This window comes from Haplochromis burtoni, unplaced genomic scaffold (assembly GCF_018398535.1).
Source record: "Haplochromis burtoni strain Fernald_Lab_line unplaced genomic scaffold, NCSU_Asbu1 Contig_197, whole genome shotgun sequence".
Classification (NCBI taxonomy): Eukaryota; Metazoa; Chordata; class Actinopteri; order Cichliformes; family Cichlidae; genus Haplochromis; species Haplochromis burtoni.
The window spans coordinates 963,167-989,657 of NW_024582558.1; the positions used below are offsets into that span (position 1 = coordinate 963,167).

The 26,491-nt window shown below is 38.2% G+C and overlaps 1 protein-coding gene across 4 annotated transcripts; it reads left to right on the forward strand.

Annotated features, from left to right (window-relative positions):
• The first annotated feature begins 882 nt into the window (after window positions 1–882).
• LOC102295082 (ethanolamine kinase 1) lies at window positions 883–24,543 on the forward strand. 4 transcript variants are annotated; one of them, XM_014337906.2, is made up of 8 exons: window positions 883–943; window positions 1,209–1,373; window positions 6,162–6,424; window positions 7,438–7,590; window positions 12,523–12,671; window positions 13,085–13,168; window positions 14,344–14,504; window positions 14,618–16,944. In XM_014337906.2, the coding sequence occupies exons 2-8, from the start codon at window positions 1,233–1,235 to the stop codon at window positions 14,840–14,842; spliced, it is 1,176 nt and encodes a 391-aa protein (XP_014193392.1). In that variant the 5' UTR covers window positions 883–943; window positions 1,209–1,232; the 3' UTR covers window positions 14,843–16,944. The 4 variants fall into 4 exon arrangements, with proteins under 4 accessions (XP_014193392.1, XP_005935624.1, XP_005935623.1 ...); XM_005935562.3 differs by lacking the exons at window positions 883–943; window positions 14,618–16,944 and adding exons at window positions 16,951–17,024; window positions 24,003–24,543 and having other exon boundaries at window positions 950–1,373; XM_005935561.3 differs by lacking the exons at window positions 883–943; window positions 14,618–16,944 and adding an exon at window positions 16,951–17,482 and having other exon boundaries at window positions 950–1,373.
• The last annotated feature ends 1,948 nt before the right edge of the window (window positions 24,544–26,491 follow it).

Genomic DNA, 26,491 nt, shown 5'->3' on the forward strand with positions numbered 1-26,491 from the left:
AAACACCGGCTCTACTACTCCGTTCTACAGCCTGAGCCTTACATTTTTAATCAAGTCACTCATCTCTCTTTCAATACATAACATCTTTGATGATGAGATGCGCTTTGATGGCAAGCGAATTTCATTTGTGTCTAAAAGCTCCAAAGTATTCGGTTCAAGATGATCGCCACATTTGTGACTTCTAGGCGATTACTGTAATGATGCTAAATGGTAAACATTGGCCCAACATCTAAATAATTTAACAGACTGAAAACACGCTGCTCCAATGTTTATTAAATTCATTTTGTGTTTACAGAGTGATCATACTGAAATGTTCCATGGCATTGAGCTAGCATGAGAGGTCACGTTTGAATGGACTAATTGTATGAAATTTAACATAGCTTGTCTAGATTACATGATTACCTCAGTCAGACAATAGAGCCAACCCTTTTAAAGTCTTTGCTGGTGCACATGAACTAAAAGTACTACATCTGCAAAGTATTTAGACAATCAAATGCAATATTATTTGCCTATTCTTGGGCATTTGGCTATTTCTTAGCTTGTATGGAGCTCAATAAAATAATTGTGCATAAGGCCAGGGGACATTTTGCAACCATGTTTACTGTGTGTTCAATTTTAATGTTAAAACAGGTTGGTTATCAAAAGTTGTGCTTAAACTGGCTGCAAGCAGAGCTAAATTTGGCATATGCTGGGCTTAATTTGGACAGAAACGTCACATATAAAAAATGTTTTAAAAGTTTTCTTACAGTAAATCTTATTCAAGCATTATTTGATCAATCTAAATTTGATATTTAAAAACGTGCCTTTGGTTTATTGACGTGTGTTTAACAAATGCATACTGCAGAGCAGGAGCTACCTGTGGTTAATATGTAAACTACAGCAGAAGGGATGAAGATGCCCACAGGAACATTGGACCCTGATAAAGTGCTGAATAACTGGACACGTAAGTAGACAGCTTCAGTGACTGGCAAATACCAGTGACTGCTCTTGACTCGATAGTTTTACATCATAATCATCAAGAAATTTGCGTGGACATCAATTTCTTTTTCTTTTTACTTTCTTTTGCTTTTTCATCCTTTTTTTCTTTTTCTTTTTGATGGTTTAGATTTAACTTTGACTCTGCTAACACTCTCTAACACTGTCTAAAACTGGCCCAAGTCTAGACACAAACTCATATTTACTACTTTAATCTTTATCGGTTTTCAAAGTATAATCAGTTTGCATTGGCGAAAATGGACAGTGGACTTGTTGGTGCTGGAAAACAGCTTCTCCATGTGGACATCTATATTGATGAACACCAACCTTCTAGAGGAATCCTGGCTCTTTTGAGCAGACTTCGTCCCAACTGGAAGGCACAAGACATTCAAATGAAGGCAAGTGAATGCTTGGATCTCTAAATGTATGGATTACCAAAGACTGACTATTATTTGTAAGAAAGCATGAAATTCACACATTTTCATTTGTATTTCTAATCTTACTCTCATGAACTTTCAAATGTAACATGCTGACTGGGGCTTACAGCATCTGAGATGTAGCTTTTGTTTTTTGTAAAGTTTCAGGGCGTTGCATGGTCTGACCTTGGGATGAATTGACTGGGAAATCCACTCTTGGGAAGATTGTGGCATTGCATTAACATACAGTGGAACCCCGACTTACGAAATTAATTCATTCCCGAGGGTCTTTCGTAAGTCGAAAATTTTCGTAAGTCGAAGCACCCATCGTGCGTTTTGACTGAGGCGATGCTGAACGATAGGCTATAGGCTAATTGGTAACTAGAACAACAATACGTCATTCAAGTGGAACAGCGAAGCCCAAGTACGGAAGCCAAGGGGTTGTCACATGATTCAAAAGGCATTGTGGGCATTGTAGGTTCAGCCAATCAGAGCCAGCGGATTCCGTTACTCTGGCATTTTGCCGTAACACGGGCAAAAATATTGCCGTTCAGTGCCTTCGTAACTTGAATTTTTCGTGAAACGGGGTATTCGTAAGTCGGGGTTCCACTGTACTTCTAAATACACCAGACCAGCAAAATGAAAACATATCAGTTTTTATAGTAGTTTAATAGCCCTGGGAAAGCTTTTGAATTTCACATGACTGTTTAACCTGTATTCACGTGTTAAAGTGAATGCATAAACTATGATTTATATCTAAATTTATTGCCTGTATATGGCAAAACTTGACACATCTTATAAGAATAGGGAGCAAGTGGAAGAGAACCTGGAGCAGTGCTGGTATGAAAGTGAGTAGACGCAAGACAGAATACATGTGTGTGAATAAGATGGAGTCAAGTGGGAAGGTGAAGCTGCAAAGAGCACGGATATTGAAGGTAGATGAGTTTAAATATTTGGGGTCAATCCCCCCCAAAGCAACAGACAGTGAGGTAGAGAAGAGAGTAAAGGCAAGAGGGGGTGGGTGGAGACAAGTGTCAGGGTTTTTTTGTGAAAGAAGGATAGCAGCAAGAGTGAAAAGGTAGATTTACAAGACAGTAGTGAGGCCTTCTCTGATGTATGACAGAAAGACAGGAGGCAGAGGTGGAGGTGGTAGAATTGAAGATCCAAAGATTTTCATCCCATTCGGGAGTGACCTGATCGGACAGGATTAGAAAATACACAGCCCAAAGACATACATGTTGGGTTAATTGGAGATTCTAAATTGGCCACCGGTGTTAATATCAGTGTCTGTCTCTTTGTCTTAACTGTTTGATGAAATGGCATGTACCCTGTCCTTCACCCTACAACAGCTGAGATCGACTTCTGAAACCCCATGGCCCAAAACTGAACAGGTTAAGAAAATGGATGGATGAATGAAAAAAAAATAAAGACTGCAGTATAAATGCAGTATCAAAATTAAATTCACACATAGTGATAAAGTTTTGTCGTGTTTTGGTTGGGCTCCATATTCCACTGTACTGTAAACTGTAGAAAGACACATTTCACACATCAAAATGGAAAAAAAAAACCCAAGGTAACTAGACAACAAAAGTAGACTGTTAGGAAATTTCTTTTTGTAGGGCTGTCAGAGGGTCTATTCACAACAGGATAATCCCATTCTGGTCCCATGTGCAAACACAAGGTCCAATATTTCAGAGAAATAGGGTTTATGTTTGTTAGGTGACCCAACATTGGATGGATGACCTCTCAATCCTCACCAGGTCCAGTAATGTACACAAGAGTAGATGTTTCTCTTCAGCTCTCGCACTGCAGCGGCTCCTTTAATGGTGTATTGTGTTCAGCAAGGAATGGATAGACAACTTCTGCTGTTACACTGAGCTTTAACCCAGTTTACATAGCATTCCTTTCAAATGACTGTCATTGTTTTGGGTTTTATTGATGATTCCGTGATTCTGTGATTTCATTATTTCTATTTTATAACAAACTAACAGAACAAGATAAAGGCTGATAAATACACATTGAATGATTTACATAAGATTTTTTGTAGACAGTGTGATTAAAATCTGTTTCAAAGATGGAACAAGAGAACATTTGTAGAATTTTAAAGGCATCCCTTTAAAATTCTACAAATGTTCCAACAAACAAACATGTTAAAGCAAACGCAAATTTCATGTCAAAAAGAAGTGCAGATCAAAGCATGCATATTTATCTTGTGTGTTTTTAATACATTTTGGGGGATTTCAAATGACAATTAATAAATTGTGAAAATTCAGCACAAAAAGAAAATGTAAGATACAGAGGCAGAAAGAATTTAATGAAACCAGCCCTGCATCCATATAAATACTGGGTCAGATGTCAAGGTGGGCATGTTTGTTCATTTTCCATTTAGATGAAAAAATGTGTGTGCAGGTCCCATCTGATGCTCAGAAAGTGCCTTGGGGACTTTAACAGAAATTGAGAGACTGAGAAACCACAGAATGACAACAAATGTCAGAAAAAGTCGTTGCAGACAGTGGTCTCTGTGGTGTTGTTGTGTACACATACTGAGGAATAGAATCTATTCCAGAAGTGGGATTTTCAATGTCACCATACTTTCTACAGCTGTGTCTGTAACTATGTATTCATCTACCTGTTGTTGCATTGACTCTACACAACAAAGATGTATGCATACCAGTTTAATTTCAAAATGATTTCATATTTGTTTTTCCCATAAAGTACATTAAAAGGAGTGCCAAATCTTCCCATATCAAATGCATATGATATGGATATGATATTTTTTACATTGGATAAAATGGTAACCAGTATTCCACATTAATATGGGTGTATTTTTCAGGATGTATAAAGGCGATCACCCAAATCTTGAACTTTAATATATGCTATAAACAGAAACTGGAAAATACACAATACACAATAATGCAAAAACATAAAAACAGACAGGCAGCATATGAAGAACAGACACAAGGCTCATATCTAAATTAAAACCATAGCTGATGCTACAACAAAGACTGAGGGGAAGAAATGATTAGTTATACACATTAGGATTAGGAAATGGGGAACAGGATTGGTAACAAGACACAGGTGCAATCAATCACACACAAGTGAAGCTTGTCAATAAAATCAGGGGGGAAACAGGAAGCAAAACTAACCTAGGACACAAAAGAAATCAAACCTTCAAAGTAAAGACAGAAAGTAAAGTAAAGCAAAATCACAAATCAGAACACAACACAGAAACTTTGTACTGGGAAAATCCAAACACACTTTAGAATCACCATTTCACCTAACCCCACTAACTTCAAGTCTTTGGACTGTGGGAGGAAGCTTGAATGAACCCAGACAAACTCGGGGAGGATTTCCAAACTCCAGATCTCAAGGTACTGAGTTCAAATCCACCATCTGGCCAGATGAACTCAGGACCTTATTGCTGTGAGGCAATAGGGATAATCACCATACCACAGTGCTGGCCATTTCTGGTATCATGTAGAATAGAAATCAAAGTCTCATTAAGACTCAGTATATAATAATAATAATAATAATAATAACAATAATAATAATAATAATAATAATTCAAAACTCAACCTGTCAGATAACAATCAAAACTCTTGGGAAAACAAAGGACTTAACTCAAACATTTAAAAAACTCACATGAATTAAAAAAAAAACCCAGGACCATGACAATATCTGTAATACAGTAAATATATACATTTCTCAAATTTCTGTTAAATTACACGTGCTTCAAACAATATACAGTACATGTGCCATGTTCACTGTATAGACAAAATAGCAAAGACCAACCAATAAACCTGTAGTTGATCAGCAAGATTTTATGAATCTTTATGATATTTTCTAAGATACTCTTCTACTCAAAGATAAGAGCAAGCTGAAACAAAAAACTAAACAGAAACTGAAAACTTTGACACAGCGTCCTTTTACAGTAGATACTCATGATACAGATTAATTCAGAACCCAGCATGAATTATATTTCAAATAAGCATCTGAAAAATGACCCATAAAAGACTTCTGCAAAATTATTCTTTGACTTATATGTCTCATCTAGCTGCTACCTGTTGGTTGTCTAAACTTGTATTCTATGATAAAATTATTTTAACAAAAAGCTGTTACTTAAGTAACCTATTTGAAAATGCAAGTATTCATGTGGCAACACGCTAACGTCGCAGGGGATGTCTACATGCATTCTAAATTTTGTATTACACAGGTATTTTCTCTAGTTTCTTTTTGAGTGTACTGATGTGAATTTGCTCTGTTTCTGTGGTTTTATTTTTCCTTTTTCTCCAATAATGTGCATTTAATGGAAGGTTAGTGAAATTTTTAAATGAGCTATAACAGTGGTAAATTAGTGGCCTGTAAATCGATATGGTACTGAAAATGTAATCCAGAATCCTGAAACCAAACTGGGGTCTGTGAGTTGCCTGCTATTTACCTGCCTGCTGTAATTAATGTAGAATAGTATGATTTTCCAAGATTGTTATAAATGTTTTAAGGAAAGTAACCAATTAAAGTTATAGTTACAGAATAATTATATGACTGCCTGCTTTATTGACAGATGGTAGTGAAATGTTATTATCTTTTTTTTTACAGTAGGATTTTTTGTGCGGGTATAATTATGATAACCAGCATCCTGAGTTTTATGGGCTCTTTTGACAATACAGAATGCTAAAATATGGTATAGCAAAATGTTTCATTTGCTGTATACTATCTGTCCAAAACTGCATTTTTCATGCTCATGGCCCTTTGGATTTCCTTTCATTCCAGACATTTACAGAAGGCATCACTAACCAGCTTATTGGCTGCTACGTGGGCTCTCTCCTGGAGCCTGGTTGTGTCTTGGTGCGACTATATGGCAAAATGACAGAGCTCTACGTGAACAGGGACCATGAGGTGGAGATGTTTCAGATCCTCCACGCACACAGATGTGGTCCTGAAATTTACTGCAGCTTCCAGAATGGCATCTGCTACGAGTTTGTAAGAGGAACTGTGCTGGATGATAAACTGCTTCGGCAGCCGTCTATCTACAGGTCTCTGCAATAACAGCGTTCACATTTCACAACCACACACACATATAGATAAACATCATCTAATTAAATTTATATAATTGTGAGAATTTCTTTGCTATTTTAATGTATGTGAATACATTAATAATCTGGAGCCTGATTTGTATAACATTAAGCACAAGTGGAGTCTATTATCAGTGAATGCTATGTCCAGATGAACAGAATCAACTTTTTTTTGATTTACTTACCTGGATGATTAAACATGCATCAAGACAACATTTAGCACAAAAAACAAAAAGAAAACAAAAACACATTTCTGGGCAGGACTTGTAGAGTGATAAATAGAGATATCCAAAATCTCCTAAATTAAATGTAGTATGCACATTTTTTTTTTTTACATTATTTTATGCAACTTTTCTTTCTGAGAAAGTGAATATTTATTGATAGGACATCATTTGCACATCATATCATAAATTTCAGAAAACTTGTAACTCAATTTCTTTTTTATTTTTAATTGAAATTCATTTGAAGTCATCATTGTACATCATCATCATTTTCAGAGTTCAGGTGTGTACATGCAAACCAAACAGTTCATTTAATTTGTGCCAATGTGGGAGTTTCTTATTAGCAATTTGAGTCATGTTTCATGTTGAGCAATGATGTTTGTCCATGCCCCCATTACATTCATCATTCCCATGATAACAACCTGTCATCATTATTCACAACTCGGGACAGTAGAACTCAACATACCCAGCCAAGGTTTCACATCCAGGGCCACAATAGACATCAATCAACTTGCTCTGCCTGATACCCTGTGTGGGGGATACCCAGAAAACTTTATGTCACCATTAAGATGCCTTGAGAATGAGCGCTCAAATGGTCAAAAGGTCATAACCACAACAAGGTCCATTTTTTGAAAAGAAGAACAAGATAAGAGCACTAAATGTAGAGGGAGTTGTGTTTCTGCTCTGATAATGATTGTTTGTGCAATAACAGCGTCAGCCAGGCTCATCTGAGAAAATGTTTTCTCTCTGCAGATTGATCGCCGCAGAGATGGGGAAAATCCATTCGATCCAGCCAAAATCCGGTCGGCCAGTCAAACCTGTGCTGTGGACAAAAATGTCTCATTTCCTCAAACTAGTGCAGAGCAGTGTCAGCAGCAGTCCAGCTGGGCAGTGGTACATAGGCAGGTACAAGTCATGATAGCCACAGAGCACAATACAATATATAATGCATAATATTTACAATACATCCACTTGTGATTGACCCATTAAGCAGCTGCACTGGACAAAGACAGGAAGATTTACACTATGCAATAACATATGGGCGGTAGCTTTGCTAGAAAAAACACGAACTACACTTTTTGTTTTGCCAAAGAAATATGCTTGGAGAACTGCTTGGCTGTTGATCACCTGGTGGGGTCATTCAAAGTATTGGTGTGTTGCTAGATCAGATCTCACAGATAAGCTCAAGCAGTCCTTTGGCATCAGGTGACAGCAGGTATCATTCCCGTATGGACATTATTAATATATCCTAGTAATAATCGATTAACCGGCACATTATTATGGGACACTCTCTCACTCACTGACATGGGGAGCTACACATTAATACTACCTATCATGCAGCAGCTGCACAACACATCAAAGGTAAACACGTAAAACACGTACTGTAACAGCAGCAGTCATTTTCAGTGCCAGCAGCACCTCTGAACAGGAACAGATGCACACAACTACTCGAGGTCACCAAAATGTCATTAACAGTTATTAGTTAGGCTAAGAAATGCAGCATGGCATGATGTGTCCAGCACTAAATGGACCGTTGATATGCAATTCTATATTTCTTGTAAAAAATCAAGAGAGGTGTAAATCAGAGATGACTTGGTTAGTTTAATTAGTTGCTTATGTGACATCCACTATTACAACAATATCTTACGGTGATTAATCTACTGCTGTAATCATAATAATAAACTGTATAAAGTACAAGGGCTGAGAGCTTGACAGCTGTAACAACAGTAACTATGGGGGTGGGGCTTAGTGATTAGTCAGTCATCCTGTCAGGAAGGTTTCAGACTAGTGTGTGTGTGTGTGTGTGTGTGTGTGTGTGTGTGTGTGAGAGAGAGAGAGAGAGAGAGAGAGGCTGTCAATTATCTACTATACTGAAAATACAATGTTTAGAAAACAAAATACCTGATGACTTTGAGACAGGAGGGCACCCCGATGTTTAATTGTGCTGTCCTCTTTGATAGAAACCAGCTTCATTTTCAACTGTTTTATCTTTTAGGCAGCAGCTCTTTCACTGATGTCTTATCATTTTCTCACATTGCTCAAACCAGCCTAAAATGCTCTTGTCCATCCAAATCTTCCTTGGCTTAACGGGCAACAGGCATTTACCCCTCCTTACATGTATGGAAGCCATCACTGTGAGCTGTCATTGGTCAGAGAGATGAGGCGGGGGAGTGGCCTCATTGACACTGAGAGCTCTCATGGGTGAAGGGGTGAGAGGTAAGCGGGGTTACAGGGAAAGACACTACAGAGAAACAGGCTCTTGGCTCTCCCTTATCGGTCAAACGCTGAACCTTATTTGTGTTTGCAGCAAAGGGGTCGGAAGTCCATGCAAACAGAAGCTGGAAGGCCCCAAGGTTTCTAGTCACTTTTCTTTTAGCGTGCAAGGCAGGTAGGAACTGAATGAGTCATCCATAAAGTAGAGGCTTGGAAGCAGAGGGCCTTTTATGATAAGAGGTACTTTTAACATCTAGGATTCACAAAAACAAAGGTCTCGTAGAAATATAAGAGAAAATCTCCGTAGTTAAAAAACTTTATTTGGGGGTCTGGGTTTTTTTTTTGCTAGCTAGCTAGCTAGCTAGCTAATATGACAATCTAAATTGTGATAAACTACCTCGGACAAGCTGAAATGTATTTATTTATTTTATAACACACTGCACAGATAACAAAAATGTGTTAACACAAGACACCAAATTATGCATGGATGGGTGCTACTGAAAATTAAGGCCACAGAGGAGTAATAACCTACTATTTAAGTCCCGCAGCTCCACACAGCAAAACAAGTTCACTTTTGCTAAAGTTGCATGCATATCCTGCTAAACTTCAGTTTTAAAGAGAACACTGAGAACATTGTGAGCGCTTCCATTTTACCCACTAAAAGCAGTGAATGCATGTCTGAATGTGGATCACTCTGCAATATACAATAGGAGACTGCACCACATTTCAAGGCCCAATAGATGGTGCTATATTGTGAAACATTTTTGAGACTTGACAGCCCTGTGCAGCTCGCGCTCAAGTAGATACAGAGCAATTTAAAATAACCTGGAAATGATCAGTGTTTAGGAAATGTATCATAACAATGTGGGAAAGCTATGAGAAAATAATGGAAAAAAACACTACAAATGACTCTGAGGTGTCAACACTAGAAGTTAGAAATTGGGTTATTTTAATCTTACCTAATGTCTTTCTCTCTCTCTCTCTCTCTCTCTCTCTCTCTCTCTCTTTGTGTGTGTGTGTGTGTGTGTGTTTGCACGTTAACTGGTCTCTTGAGTGTGAAAACTGCGTGCAAAACATGGCACAGAGACAGAAAAAGAAAAGACCAAAAAAACAGGTTTTAAACAAGCATCAGAGAAACTTTTGTACTTGAGACTGTATGAGTGCTGATATGAATGTGATATTCAGAGGAAATGGCAAAAGAAAGGCAGAGAAAGAGAGAGAGCAGGAAGAGGCTGCACCTGCAGAGGAGGTCTTCAGCTCTCAAGCCACCCGCTGTGCAGAGGGAGAGAGAGGGGGGGAGAGAGACAGATCGACAGAAGGAGAAGCGAAAGAGACGAGGGAAGGGGGAGCGCAAAAGAGGCTGCAGCAGCTGCAAGGTTCAGAGAGAGGGAGCACAGTAGAAGTCAGAGCTGGGAGAGAAAAGAAAGAAAGGCAATGGAAAGCAAGAGTGCAACCTCTTTTTCTTCCAAAGCCCCCCTGCTATGTCTCCCGTTTGCACTCTTACAAATTGCATAAAACTGCAAAAAAGAGAACGAGTGGTGGAGAAAAAAGACGAAAAAGAAAAAAAAATCTGCAGTGCTCGGCTGGTGTTTGAAATCATATGTAAATAAGGCACATTGATAATGAAGCGCCAGAGGAGGAAATTCCACTAATTACCTTACAGAGACTTGACAGGGAGCAGGAGGCGAATGTACTTGACGCACTGTTTTTCATGAAAAGGACAGAAAAGAGAGAGGAAAAGATCTGATGGCAAGACGACAGGTTTCCATTTAAAGTCAATGTAAGTCTTTCATTTAGCTTTTGATTCCAAGTAATCGTGGGTTCCTATGTGAACGTCGAGTTGTTAGGTTAAAGGAATGGGTTGGTTGAAAAGGAATCAGGGTGATTCACCATTCAACTGCATGTTTTATTTCATATTAGAGAGGAGATAGATAAATTATGCATGTCAGAGGGGGTCGATTTTAAATAAAGCTGTCACCGGCAAGTAGCGGTGAATCGAGCGCTCTATTCTGGGCCTATATTTTTTTTTAAAAAGGCAGTTTGGTGTTAAAATGTAAATCATTTGTGCACTGATGCTTGAAAATAAAGTAAAATAAATCTTAGTTATTTTATCAAAGATCTTGTCAGCAGGAAGTTGGTATTTTAAAATACCAACTTCCTGCTTACCTCTTTTTATTCAATCCATGTATTTATCTCAGAGGGAAGCAAGACTGACTGAACAGAGCAGAGAAGATAACATACAAAGTGACTTGTTGTGTAGTGGAGGACATGCAGACAGCAGAGCCTCTGTGCCACGGCTCTAAACACTATAAACAAGGCTCATCCTCCTCTGCTTTTATTGTGTGTTCCTTGCAGGCCTCACTAAATTATGTCTCCAAGTGTGTATAATACCGGAGCATCTGTTTGTTCCCTTTTCGAATAAATAGGTAGTGTTTAAATTACACTGTTTAAAGTACCCTCTTGCCGTGGCAGTCGTGGGGACTGGAAAGGAAACACAAAAATTAATTAGGAGACGGATGCTTGCACAGCATTTCTTCCAGGTGCATTTTGCACTGACGTCCAAGGACATTAGTGCCGTCTTTGATAGATTGAATAATCAAGAGAGTGAAAACAAGGCATGTGACCTCTCAGCGAGGCTTGCTGAACCGTGTCAGTTTACAAACAAGTTCTACTTTCTTGTCTCAAACTCTCTTGCTCCTCTTACCAAGTGTACGGAAGACTCTTATACAAGTTTAGTTCAGATTTTCATTGGGAAAAAACAATCCCATAGACAACTTCCATCTATCCATTTTCTTCCGCTATTTAAGTCAGGCCTGCAAGAGCCATCGTGGGGTGAGATGCAAGGTTGCACCCTGGACGCCAGTCTGTTGCAGTGCTAACACATAGAAACAGGCAACCATTCGCACTCATATTCACACCTATGGTCAATTTAGAATCACTACTTAACCTAGCTCGATGCATGCTTTCTTCATGTTTGATAAGGCATATTTATTTTTATAAACCGGATGCCCTTCTTGATGCAACCCCAAGTTAATTTTGCGTCTCCTCCCAGTGTTTAACTGGGGCTCGTTTGCTTATCAAGAAAATGAGTAAACCTAAAACTCTAGAGAACCATTGACTTAGCTCTAACAAAAAATGAATAACAGTAGCACTTTATAAAGGCAGAAAAAGCACTTAAAACATCTCATATAATAGCTAAGCATATCTTTTTTCTGATTTTCACTCGATTGCATTTTTTAAGAAGAAAAACTCCTCCCATGCTAGACTATCCCAGTGGCAGAGTGTACAAGGACATGTGCTAAAGTGAGTTGAATAAAAGTGTGTTATTGTCAGATCGTGAGCATTTTTACCCAATTAGACTTCAGATAAATTAGGAGGGTTGTACTTCTGGAAATCAATGTATTTTCAGCTTCAGTGATTAAAACTAAATGCCAAAGTTCTTTTTTACAGTCTTTGGTGTAAAACATCACACAGCATTTATGACTTCGGCTGTTCAACTTACTATGCTTCTTTACCTACCTGCCAGGTGCAGCTGCGAGTTAAAGACATCACTCATTCACGGGGGGAAAAAGAGCCCTTTTCCATCATAAAAAATAAATATTTTCAACGTTTTACCTCTTGCAGTTCTGCAGATCTACAAAAGGTGCCCAGCTTTAAGACTTTGTCACAGGAAATGGAGTCACTGAAGAGACACCTCTCTGAGATTGACTCGCCAACTGTCCTCTGCCACAACGACCTCCTGACAAAGAACATCATCTACAACGAAAAAGAGGGTGAGGAAAATTCTTTGGTTTTTAGAAATTCATCAACCTGAAAGCAGTAACAAACAAAAGAAGGCCTAATGCTAAACTACCTTAATTCTAGCTGAAGAGTGGCAGTGCTTCTGAAGCTAATGCTAAAATAGATGAATGTGTGGCAATATTCACATTACTGAAAATGCATTGTCCCTTATTTAATATCTTACCTTATTTGAAGTTATTCTGTTATAAATTTTTTAAACATTTAAAAAAAATATCGCCCGGGGTAATGTTCAGCAAAAGAGACTCCCTGTTCCTTTGACTCTCACAAGGTTCCTGTACTTTCCATAAAAACACGAAGGCTTATCAGTTGTACATCTATAGCTGAAATGTGTTTATCATGTTGTCTTAGTAACTGCTGTTGCTTTTTTTCCCCCTACATCCATCAGGAATGGTGAAATTCATTGACTACGAGTACGCCGATTATAACTACCAGGCCTTCGATATCGGCAATCACTTCAACGAATTTGCCGGTGGGTCTTTCAAAATAGCATCAATTTACCTCCAAATCTTTTTCACAGCCAGGACATATAAGATTCCTTAATGTGGAATATATGACTGCAGTAAATATTGTAAACACAGGATGTGATATTTTCAACGTTGTGTTTTCTCTGACTACATCATGTTATGATATAATGTGCCGTGAAACGATCTCCTTCTTGTGACACTCCTCAGAAAAATTGCTGCATTCAGTATGTGTTCTGCACAGTGATTAAAGTGGCTTTGATGGACCAGCTGTGTTAGAGCAAAGCACAGCAAGGACTGTCCGAACAATCATCAATGCAGTCATTTTAGATTATTCAGCTTTCAAGTTGTAACTTGCAAATTATCCACAATTCCCAATGACAGCAGCTGCAGTTATGTCTGATAGTCTTATGCAAGAAGGGGCTGACAGGAAGGGGCAAACATACTCCACACGAATCACATGCTGGAATGAAAGATACTGCACCTTTTATTCAAAGAAACAAATATTACAACTTTTTATTGTGTTCTTTTTTTTATCCTGATTATACCTCAAACAAAATTTGAAAATTAGCCGATGGCATGGTCTTGAATGATACAACTGTCTTGCAGACATTTGAACACAATTGTTGATGTAGGGAAGCTTTTATACGGGCAACATGAAAAACCAGTCTAGCTTAAATAAAGCGCTTCGCTATTATCTGTACAATATAACCCAGATGTTATACTATTGCTGATGTATGTAGAAGTCAACAGATGTGTCTAATTGCCAGGGTGCTTATTTACACTTCACAACATTTTATTACATTTTATATTTTTATATTTCACAAAATTTTATTTTTTTAATTTAAAGTAGACTTGTCAAATAAATGCAGTGCAGGAAAAAGCACAATACTTTCTCTGAAATTTAGTGGATAACATGTTATCCACTAAATTTCAACATATTGTTGTCAGCATGTTGTCACCCAGTTTCCATGCTGCTTTCTTATAACTTGTCCATTTGGAGCAAACGTTTCTCACTGCCTGAGTGGGTCTGACAAGTGTTGACCAAAGAGCTGTTGCTCCACTCAAAGTAGATATAGTTCACTGGCACGTCTTCAAAACAAACAGTTATTTTAGGCATTGTGTTGGATTTTAGCACCGACGTTAGTTCCACTAATGTGCACGTATATTTGTCGCATTTCAGGTGTGAATGATGTTAACTACGACCTCTACCCGAGCTGGGAGCTGCAGAGGGACTGGCTGACGGCCTATCTGGAGAGTTACAAGCACAGCACTGGACGTGAGGTCACAGTCATGGAGGCAGAAGTTACGCAGCTCTACATTCAAGTCTGCAAATTCTCTCTTGTAAGTGTCTGCTCCCACTGACTTTGTTGAAATATATCATTATGTAGTGCCTCAGCTCTTTGGAAAGACTTTGGAAAGTGACAAATCTCTCAACAGTTATTTCCTTTTCTTAGGTTTTGCTCTTGGAGGGACTCGAATATCTCAATATTATGAGATTAGCGTATGCATTTCAACAACATCCATATGTGTGCAGAGCTGTGGAATGGCGGGGTGGCAACATCTCACCATCATATTTTAACAATTTACTTTTCCAACTCGCCCCCCCAACCCAAAGAAAACCAAACCATCCACAGCTGACCCACCACTGTTCAAACTTTGATGGACTCCATCTGAGTTGATTAGAAACTACCGCAGGGAAAAATGAAACACAGCAGCCAAAATTATTTTTCTTATGACCACAATTTTCATTCTTTGGTGTCTCAAGTGGTGCTGGACTATCTGTCTAAAAGTGCTTTCATAGCTCAACACAATATGCAGAATTGTCCAACCAATTTTGGGGTGGTGTAAATGTCTCTTGAAATAGCACAGAATTGATGAGAAGGCATATTACTTTTTAAAATAACTTGTGCTTCAGCCAAAAAAACCGAAAGGGAAATGCGTGTGTGTGTGCGTGTGTGTGTGCGTGTGTGTGTGTATAAGGGGTAGAATATAGCCTGAAACTGAGTGATAGAAGTGATAATATCACGTTGATTGAAATCAGATTTTCTGCAACAAACCGAGGCGGACTCTTGAAGGTAGTAGGAGAAATTGATCACTGACGCTTAACAAGCCAAGTTTCCAGCTCAACTCGCTTTGACAAGCTGTGTGTCAAAGCTGTGTGTGAAGCATACGGGGCAGAATACTGATATGTTTCTGCTTAAAAATATTTACAAATACCTGCATCACCATTAAATAAATTGATTACATCTGCTTTTAATGAAATCAATTAAGTACAAGTTTATCGGTTTGTATCTCCTTAGTATCACTTGGTACATTTGTGAAATAAAAGTATGTTAATATAATACCATGCTCCGTAGTTTATAATATAGACAAAAAGTGACACTGTAGGAATTGAGGGAAGCCATCCTGCACTGTGTGGCATCGAGGAGGCCTGGCCAGTTGCCAGAGCTCTGCGCCGTGGAGCTGCCTCCTTCCCATCTTAATCCTTGGCAAACTGTGCCAAGACGCAGTGGGGTCCTTACAATCCGTCCTCTCCTCCGCAGGGATCCCCCATGATGCTGAAGCTGTAGCCTGTGGCTTGATGATGTCACTCTTCCCACACATTTATCATCTCCGTTTTTCTCAATGGCTCCCTGTCACCGATAGTCTCTGCTTAGTGTTAGATTAATGCTTTCTTAATGGAGAGCAGTTATTAATCATAATGGAAACACGCTCAATCTCCATCTCCAACTAAGGACAGAGATTAGAGATGAAAATCTGCCAGGGAGAAGGAGAAAAGCCAAGGGAAACCGCACATTGCTCTTCAAGTATTTCATTCCACCCTTTATTTGATTATCAAATAAAAATGTGATTATATCACTGGGCCACAGAACAGAGGCCCTTCTGGATCTTATTAAGACTTGCTATTAGTGGCCTTACCATGAAGATTTACAATAAGGGTGGAGAACAACAGAAATTTATGGAGGTATGGAGGTCTGCAAGACTAAGTGAGCAAAACCATTAAGGAGGGAACCATTCAATACAGAGGTTTGTCATTCTGACTAAGCAGCGCGCAACTGGCATGCAGCGGGAGCAGCAGCAGCAGTTCTGGGAGCAGTTACAACATGACAACCGGAGGTCACTGAAGTGTGTTTTCACAGTTGTGCGCTATGGCAAAGGGGAATGTTGCAAGAGCATAAAAATACAGCACCTGCGATTCTGCACTGCAAACACAATGCACAGTTTTACACTTCTCCTGGGACTGGCTGTGTGTTCTTAATGAGCCTGTCATTCAAAGAGATTCCTTCGGTTCATTGTCTCAGCGAGCACACATTTTCCCTGCTGAAGTGTTCCTGAGCAAAGCATAACATTTGACCTCACTGTGGCCTCTGTGTAGGAGGCAAAGAATTATGCTTTTGAAACTTTGTTGTTTCAAAAGGGCGTTTGAGAATCTCATTGTGGTCACATAATGCTGTCATGTTGTCATTCCTTTGATGACAGAGTCCAATATTGTACTGACTGTGTGAGCTTTAATACCACAGGTAGGCAGTACAACATATAACTGTATTTTGTTAAACAGCACAATCCTTCAGTTATTTTTACATTTTCCAATGATATTGTAATGTTCTTCTTTTTTTCAATATTCAATCTTTATTTTTTATATACTAGCTCCCTGCAAAATCAATTTAAATTGTACAGTTTTGTAAAACACCTGAAAAGTAGCTCCAAATCAGCTCAGACACAAATATGAACCAGAGTTACGCTTTTTGAAACTTAAATTTTATTTTATTTTTTTTACTTCCACCAGGCATCCAGCTTCCTCTGGGGTCTTTGGGCCATCCTGCAATCACGTTTCTCCTCGATTGACTTTGACTTCCAAAGGTTTGTCCAACGTCTGACAAAGACATTTAAAACTCCCACAACTCAAAGTGTCACTCTGCATAAACAATGCTCAAGTTTCCTAAAATGTCCTGGGTGAGATGTCCCATCCATCAAAAAAATGTTGAGTTCATTAGTATTTAAATTGATGTTCTAATTATGTTAAGTGACACCTTCACATTAAAACGCTCTCAGTAAATGTTTAATAAAGGAACCCATGTAACCGCAAATAAGAATTATTACTTCACTGCAGTTTTTTTTCAGCTGTTAATGTCATCATCCATCACTTGAAATACTCTGAAAAAGAAAAATATTTATAGGACATTGAATTTAGGCTCTCGGTATATTAGTGCAATGTTTAGACAAGCAGGATCTTCATTAGAAAGGAATGACAAAGAATTTGTTGGCAGTCAAACTGCGAAAAAAAAAAAAAAACGGTTTAGAAACATAAGCCTAGAATATAGAAATATTTCATTCTCCCCCCAATGCTTCAAGTCTTTGTGTATTTAAAATCTGGCATAAAAAACAGGCGAGACAAACACACTTCTTCTACTCTTCATGTCACAGACAAAATATTTACACATGAAATTCTCTGCTTTTCTTCACTGATAAACCGCAACATAAGATGAAAGCCTCGGTTTTCACAAAGACTTTCAAAGGAGATCAAAACTAACGTCTTTTATTTTTAACAGTGATCACCATTGAGGACTAGTTATCTTAAACAAGTCCAGGAGACATTCCTCACCGGCAGCAGCACTCAGACAGTTCAGGAAGGCAAAATGTTTCCCTCAACCCCCACTTTTTTTCTGCCTTTCTCCTTTTTCTGCATGCCCCACACCCACAACAGTTGTGATCATGATCCTAATCACTATTGACACACGGCACCCTCCCCTCTGTGTGGCTTTTTCTACTCGCTTGCAAGATCAGCGACAGGGCCCCCACCTCATTTCAATCTGGACCTTGGAGGAAATGTGATCCAGAGGGGTGCTGAGGCACAGAGGCACTATTGTTCCAGTGCCGTCATTCCTGCCTTACATATACATCTCTCATCCCTGGCTGGGCCACATGTGCCTGCTGAACGTCTACTCCTTTAAGCTACCGGCTGAGGTTGTCCTAAAGTGGATGGTGAGGGTTGGGTTACCTTTCTTTAACTGGAGGGTTAAACTGAAACGAGCTCTGAGAGCAACAACAACAATGGAGAACCAAGTCTAATGTTTAAAAGCGGGAGGCTACTATCTAGCTAACCTCTGCCCCACGCCCATCTCTGTCATGCAAGACACATTCATGCACTTAAGCCTCCCTTTCAGGCAAGAGATACATAACATCGCTGGCTTCATCGATCTGTTAAAGTGACAACATTATTACATTCAGACATAGGTAACCTTTGGCTTAGTGCAGACATACATACAACAGGCAACATCAGTAATTGTGCAATTTTTGTACAATACATGCAAATGAGTTTTGCTCTTCAAGAAGAAAAAAATAAGAAACTATTTAAACCTTGAGTTGTTGCATGGGTGTGCATACTTGTCTGTGTTGTGTGTGTGTGTGTAATTTCTCCCACTGCTATCCCCCTGAGCCAAATCACCAATAACTTCCCAACGAGTGACAGGCGTCACCCAGGCCTTGTGCTCTAACCAGAGCCAGATGTAGATGTGACAATAGGGAGCCACAAGGGGAACGCAAACCCGCCCTCCTTTTACCATCCATATTTACTTTTCTTATATGGTTTTTTTCATGTGTTGAAAGTGTCTGCAAGTCAGCAGTCTAGATTTGTGGACGTGCTGGCAAGGCGAGCTGTTATTTGACAAAGACATTATTATAAGGAAATGAACAAGGAGCAGGCCCACTGTTTGGAATAGCTTGACTACAAAATTGAGGGAATTGTGCACAAAAGCACATTGTGAAATGGAATACCTGCATTGGCAGGAGATCATTTTTCCCTACTCTTGCTAAATATAAAAAAGCCTCCATTCATTTCTGATGAAGATAAACATTAAGTATGCTAGTCTTAGGTGTCACCCTTAATAAAAATAGGGATAAATGGGATTGTCTGTGAAGCTTGCTGTTCTTATAGGAGGGAGGGTGTAATAGGCAATTACATTAATAGAAGAAACTACAGGGTGGGGTTGAGGTGTGTGTGTGTTAAATTAGCTGATAGTGAAGCTATTTTGACTTTTTACATTACTTGGTAGGAATCTATCAAACTCTGTACTAAACTGAAGAATAACACTGATTTTTTATTAAGTTGCTTTTTCTTTACTGGATTTTGTTGGGGAAAAAACAAGAAACTGCTGCCTGGAATTCTTTATTGAGAAATGTTTTGTATAGGAGTGGTAAGCGATTCAATAAGTGAGCAATTAGTGTTTAAGTATTCTGTCAGTCTATATGTCTGAACTCGCCGGATTTTTCAGATTCACACAATTTTCATTTACGCACATGCAGTGGAATGAGTGCATTCAAAGAAGAGCAGTGCATACAGTGGACACAGCAGAGAAAAAAACAAGGCCGACATTGATGGGATTTGTTTCCTAATCCTTTTTACAAAAAACAAGTTTAGGACTGCTATAGGAAATGAATGGGAACCCCCCCCCCCCCCAAAGAAAACCTTTCTTATCTCAGCAAGACAATGTCAAACCACATTCAAGAATTACAACAGCATGGCTCTGTAGTAAAGAGGTCTGAGTGCTGTGCAGTTACCTGCTGTTACCCACTGAAAACTTTTTGTGTCATATGAAAAATCAAGTACGAATGGGGGAAACATTAGGTTATCGAACCTACATGTCTCGTGGGTTTCCAACAGCTTTGCTAAAAGTAGTGATGAACATGCCTGCGTTACAACTTGAGCATGTTCCAGCATTTGTTTTGCTGGCATCCAAAACATAATCTAGTCATTAACAAACACTGGGCAGCAGGGTTTAGTGGTGCCACCCCACAGGGAGCATGTTAACTGCTAATTCTAAATTAGCTGTATTTCATCATATAATATATGAAAGTCATGTTCTGAGTCAATTCACAATTTATACAGCATCCATATTTGTGTGGAAAGCAACTTGTTCATAGCTGTACAACAGCTCTACTTCCCCACCTCCTGTATACATGCTATTGTAGCAGTCAGCAGAATCTGATTCTAGTGGGTCATTATGAAAATATGAAAATGAAAATGATGAGCAAACACTTTAGTTTTCTGGACCAATAAGGATAAGGGAGGCTTCATTCTGCTGTCTGAGTAAATGAAAGAAGTGTCAGTTATCAACTGTAGCACATGACTTGCTTGAAATTAAGTCTGTCCAGAGAAAACGCCTGTTGAGGCTCGCCAAACCACAGCGAGCGAAGTGAAAATTGTCTGCTGGCCTCCACCAATGATTTCTACTCCCCAAAATTTTATTATGAACTTTTTTCTTTCTTTTTTCTTTTTTTCATTTTTTTGCAGTGGCAAAGGTTATACACACAGTGTACCACCTATCTCTATCAAACATGTACTGGTAAATCTAAAGGTCAGCCTTCAGCAAAGCAAAAACTAAAAGAAAGGAGAAAATGATGAACAAAAGCAGACAAAAAAAGCCAGGCTTTGACACAAAAATTAGAGTGTAGCTTTACCCAGAGATGCAGGTGGGAAAGAATAACTAAAAGGCATGTGACTAAATTATCGTTTTGTCTCACAACACAAGCGCTTGAAAACTGATTTGGCATTGAGGAGTTCAGTGAAAGCACTGATTAAAGGACAAACTCCTCTCTGTGCCTCCATTTTCTGTGCTTTTGAAACTTCACTTTATTTCAAAGGGTATAGCATAATGGCCAAGGGCAACAGCGTACTCAGACATCAGATTTATTGAGGCGTTCAATAATATGGTTTGAACAAACACAAAACCACTTCTCTTGCCGTTAACTTCTGAGATGCGCTGAAGCTTTGGCACAGCTTTCAGACTCATTGCTTCATTTGAGAGTCTTGATGCTATTGTTACGCAAGATTGACAAACAAAAACACAGTACCCACCTATAAAACCAGACAGAAAGAGCAGCCTGTAGCGAACAGTGAAAGATACATTATGGCCACAGATACATACAGAGGAGGGAAGCAACAAAGTACAACTACTTTGTTTTTGGACTTCTGTAGAACTTCTAGGTATGTGTATTTTACCTACTTTTGGGTTTTACTCCCTACAATTTAACAGAAATACCTCTACTTTATACTCATATATTTTCAAATGATGGAGTAGTCAGGACAAAAGAGAGCTGCAGTGGTCCAGAACAGCATCCTCAATGTAGATGTGATCACTACAGCTTCTAGCTAGACTATAGAAGAGAAATGAGCATAAAGGCAGCATAAAGTGTCAGCTAATTTCAGCTGAGCTAATATCATGCAATTTGTCACAGAGCATGTCTGCTAGCTAAACGTGCAGCTGCTGTATTTCACTGGGAGAGAAAAGAATGTGAGAAGTTAAGTCGGAGATGGAGAAAGACAAGACTGACAAAGACAGGACAAGAGAGTAGAAGACAGATTTATATTAAAGCTAAGTCAGTGAAACCTGATAAACTGGAAATTTAAAGCCTACAAATAATGTCCACTTTCATTTTGTGAATAGATATCTGAGCTGTACACGATTTCAAGTGATGTTTTTTCACACTGTGAAACTTTTTACAACACAAATTGTAAAATGTTTGAATTACTGTCTGTTATTCAAAGGTTCAGTGAACATGCTAGGCAGGCCAAACAGGTTAGTTTGCAGTGCTGTGGAGAGGTCTCAAGAGATGGACTAATGCAGTTGGCTGCCATGTTCATGGTCAATGTTAGGTTACATAAGGAGTAGCAGATATCAAAGACAGCTTAGTCTGATGATGCTGACTAGATTCACTCAGCCCAACTAATCCCAGGATCCCCACTCCTGCTGAATCCCACTTTAACCCCTGATTATATTCATTTTTCTGTTTAAATGTAGAGGCAGAACCTGCCATTTACAATGTAGGTAACCACAATTAGAACTTCCTCTTTTCTGTTCTGCATAACAGATGTTTGAGATATTCATCAGAATAAGAATTTACAGCACATTACAGCAGTCACAGCGCTTCACCTGATCCACATTTGTCACATTTTGTTACAGCCTTGTTCCAAAATGGATTAAATTCATTTTTCAACTCAAAATTCTGCACACGATATCCCATATTAACAAAGTGAAAAATGTTTACTTGATATTGTTGCATTCAATTAAATGTAAAAACAAAAATATAATATGTGCTTATGTATTTACAACTTTTGCCATGACACACAAAACAGGTACGTATCCTGTTTGCAGCTTGATTTGAGTTTACCTGTGGTAAATTCAGTTGTTTGGACATGATTTGGAAAGGCACACACCTGTATATGTAAGGTCTCAAAGCTGACAGTGCATGTCAGAGTGCAAACCAATTCAGGACAATGATTTCAGCACCGCCCCACCAATCAGGCCTGTATGGCAGAGTGGCCAGGCAGAAGCCACTCCTCAGTAAAAGGAACATGACAGCCTGCATACAGTTTGTTAAAAGGTACCTAACAGATTCTCAGATCATGAAACAAATATTGGACTCTTTGTCCTGAATGCTAACAGGGACACTGTCAGGGTCAAGGGAAAGATAAATATATAGCAATGTACAGACACATCTTTGATGATGACCTGGTCCACAGTGCTCTAGACCTGTGGCAGGGGTGAAAGTTTATCTTCCAACAGGACAATGACCCTAAGCACACTGGCATGATAACAAGTGTGTGACCTCAGGACCACTCGGCAAATGCCCTTGAGTTACCTAGCCAGAGCCCAGACTTGAACCCAGTGCTGAAAAAATATTTTGCAAAGGCTTGTAAATACTGTTTGTATTGTCATGTACTTTTTACTTTTATGTTTGGAGCACATTTCATGGACTGTACTTTTTCAGTTTAGTAAGAAGTTGAATCAGTTATTCAGCTTTTACCAGATAATTTTTTTATAAGAATCTATAATTATATCTAATCGTATTTATTATAATCTGCATTAGAATATTATATTTAATATATCATATATTATATAAATGTAATAATTATATAATAATTATATTACACATTTATATAATTACGTGGAAAATGTCTGTAGTTTTGCCACCTCTGGACATATACAATGCATCTTGAATAATAATTTTAGGTACTAATTTCTATTATTCTCATATAAAGACTGAGACTGAAAAGACATGAATATTTTGACATTACAAGTATGTTTCAAGTGATTAAACAGTTTGCAAGTTGCCAATATGTCAAAGAGGCTTCAACCAAAGAATGTTAATAATATTATAAATATTATATGTTTACTACAGGCAAGTAGGGTCAAATAAAACTCTGTGGTGTTGAATTGAATTGTGGAATTGTAGCCACTCAGACACCTTTTAGATGCTGTTTTTCTGTCAAAGCCAGTGGCTCACAGGTATACACAAGGTTTCCATGATGCCATGATGGCATGATAGGTATTGTCAATAGTACGACGAGTCTTTTCACTCCCAGTTTGTCAATATGAATTCCAAATTGTCCCTGATGTTTCATGGGTGTGTCTGTAATTGGAAAGTACTGTGTGTAATATTAAAGCACTGTACAAATGGGTAAATATTTCTTCTCATGTAAACCATTACAAGTGGTGAGACTAGATTTAAATGTATTTTTTGTGAAACACCGCTTCATAAGTTACTTAAGTAAAACGTACAGTTACGGTAAAGAGTGATCTTAAGACAAAATTTGTCATGAGTCATATATGCTTGACTCGTCATATATAGAAACGGACAAGACAGTCTCAGTTATTTGACATACTTGCCTGAGCACATTTGATCTAAGGTTGACACATGCCACCCTTGGGCAATGTGACTTTCCAGCCAACAGATCAATGTACAGCTGTGCAGTCTTTAAGGCCCATTTAGTTTTTGTATAGTGTATAAGATTTCTTTCTGTTATCTAATCATGTGTTTTCTGTCTCCTGCTGTTTGCAGATATGCCACTGCACGACTGAACTTCTATTTTGAGAAAAAAGAGGAATACTTTGGACTGGCAGTGAACTAATTAATCCCTCTACTTTTGCAGAACAATTATGTGTTTCTTGTGTCAAACAGTGCTGTGGACCATATGTCAGATGGTGGAAATGGAAAAGCATAGAATAACCTTATAAAAGTGCTCCCCATAGTTTGTTATTTCAGGCTGTATGGTGTGACTTAATATGTTTTGCTATCACTGTGATTTTTAAAATATTTGTTTTACCACAGTCAGTATGCCGATAAGCCTATTTGGCAAATTGAGAAGAGGCTCGTGCCAGAAATGAATTAATTGTTCCCACATTCAGCCGAGTCACATAAAGCCACAAAAATTGAGCTTGATCATAAAACACATAAGAGGGTTATTTGCAGGCTTATTCAGTGTGTACCACAGTTCTGGTGGAAAACAAGCTTTCATTTCAACTTATTTACTGTACCAAGGGCATTATTTTAATGTTTCTCTTTCAGAATGACTTGCTATAAAAATATCATGTGTGACTTACAGGGTGTTTGTTAATGTTGCCATAAAAGGAAAATTTAAGAGAAAATCTTATTGAAGCTGTCACTGTGTGAAGACAGGCGAAACTGAATCAGGAGTTACATGGTATGTACATGAACCAAAATGCAATGCTGACTGATATCAGTGCTTTAACAAGTGGATTTTACTTACTCTGTTCATTTAATAAGGTAAAAATGTACTTTAACTCCTAGTAGTGATCTGTTTTTTAAAAATATTCATCAAAATTTAGGCCCACAAACATTGTATGATCTTGGTGTGATCTCCTTGAATATGTCTCACAGGATGTTAAAAAACAATGTAATGTATAATGGTTTACTAAACAAAAAGCAGATTAAGGGTGCGCACACTAGGGCAAATCTGTAAATAAGCAATTTAAAATTGTCATAGCATAACAGGCACAGCTGTAATTATTGCTTTTTTTGTCATAGAGACTTGTAGGAATAACTAACCATTCACCCTTTTACTTAGATTTAATTGTCATGTGCCATGCATATACATAAACAATGAAATGGTTATAATTGACCAACATCAGGGAATTTGATTGAAATACTTTGCTGTTTGCTTTTCGGCTCAATTCAAATGCACTTATATAGCTCCAAATCAGAACAACACTCGCCTCAAGGTGCTTTATGTTGTAAAGTATAGACCCTACAACAATATATTTGAAAATAAATAAGAGGTGTTAACAGGTACACTAAAGCTACTAGCTGAGGACATATTATTGTAAAAATACCTTCTGTCATGCATTTAAGTGCACTTAAACTGTAATTATGAGGCAGATCGCTCACATTTTTATGCTTCCAAAGTATATAAATAACAGAACATAATGATATAAAGAGACAGAAATGAGCAGTGTGATCCAGATTCAACTTTGTAACTGTAAGAGCTTTTCAAATGAAAGCTTTCTTTATTTCACTGTTTAAAAGAATCTGGTATTGATCAAAAGTGCTACACTGATAGTTCATATAGGTAATGTAATTCAGTGTTGTACCACATGTATATGATCACATGAAATAGAACTTCAATTGTAGTAGAAAACTGAGTAAAGGCCATTAAAACAATAACTCTGGCCAATATCAGGAAGATGCTACCCTTTCTTATGTGCAGCATAAAGCAGCGGATTTGTCCTCACTCCTAAAAATATTGGTTTAGTGAGAATACAGCCTAAGTAGAGCGTGCAAGAACTCGCAAGAACAGAAATAGTTACATGCTAATAAGACAACTTCAGCTCTTTGTAGCCTTCTGCACAGACAGCACGCTAATGCAAAAGTAGCAACAAAAAAAACCCCTAGGATGTTAAAGTCATTCTGTGAAATGAAATAACATACTGATTACTTTTAAGAAAAGTAATTGGTTATGTGTAACACATTACCTTTGTTGAGTAATAACAGCAAAACTGAGTAGAGTGATGTAATTCTGTTGTGAATACTTGTTTAGGCTAAGGCAGGGTGGATGGCAGAGGCTCCATAGCTCATTAGCACAACTGTCTGATTCTTAAAATCAGCAAATACTTTTTCAGTATTTGACCAAAACCACAGTTTATTTTTCTCAAATGTTCACCAAGTGCTTATGGCCTTGTGATATATCTCCCACTGCCACAGTATTTTCACAATTGTCAAAACAGTATTTCCAGAATTGTCAAAACAGTTTCACCACAAACTCCATTTAATGGCTGTTCTGAAGTTTTTGATCCTATCACTGTATCTTCAGTGGATGGAGCAGCTTAGATGTCATGGAATTATCGATTTTTCTAAGCACTTAAAGGCAACTCTAGAGAAGAATGTCTGCATTTGGATGATTCACTAGAACCTCAGACTATTTTGTTTTCTAACATTTGTAATGTCATTGCTCGGATTCTGTAACAGCATCTGCGGAATAACTTGAGGGTAGAGATAGCTTGAAGTTATGGCACATAAAATATCATTAGGGA

Excerpts from the sequence above, each read along its gene's own strand:
- LOC102295082 (XM_014337906.2), top strand. The coding sequence starts at position 1,233 with ATGGACAGTGGACTTGTTGGTGCTGGAAAACAGCTTCTCCATGTGGAC. Across the intron at positions 13,169-14,343 it reads TCACTTCAACGAATTTGCCG|GTGTGAATGATGTTAACTAC; the intron begins GTGGGTCTTTCA and ends GTCGCATTTCAG. Across the intron at positions 14,505-14,617 it reads AAGTCTGCAAATTCTCTCTT|GTTTTGCTCTTGGAGGGACT; the intron begins GTAAGTGTCTGC and ends TCCTTTTCTTAG.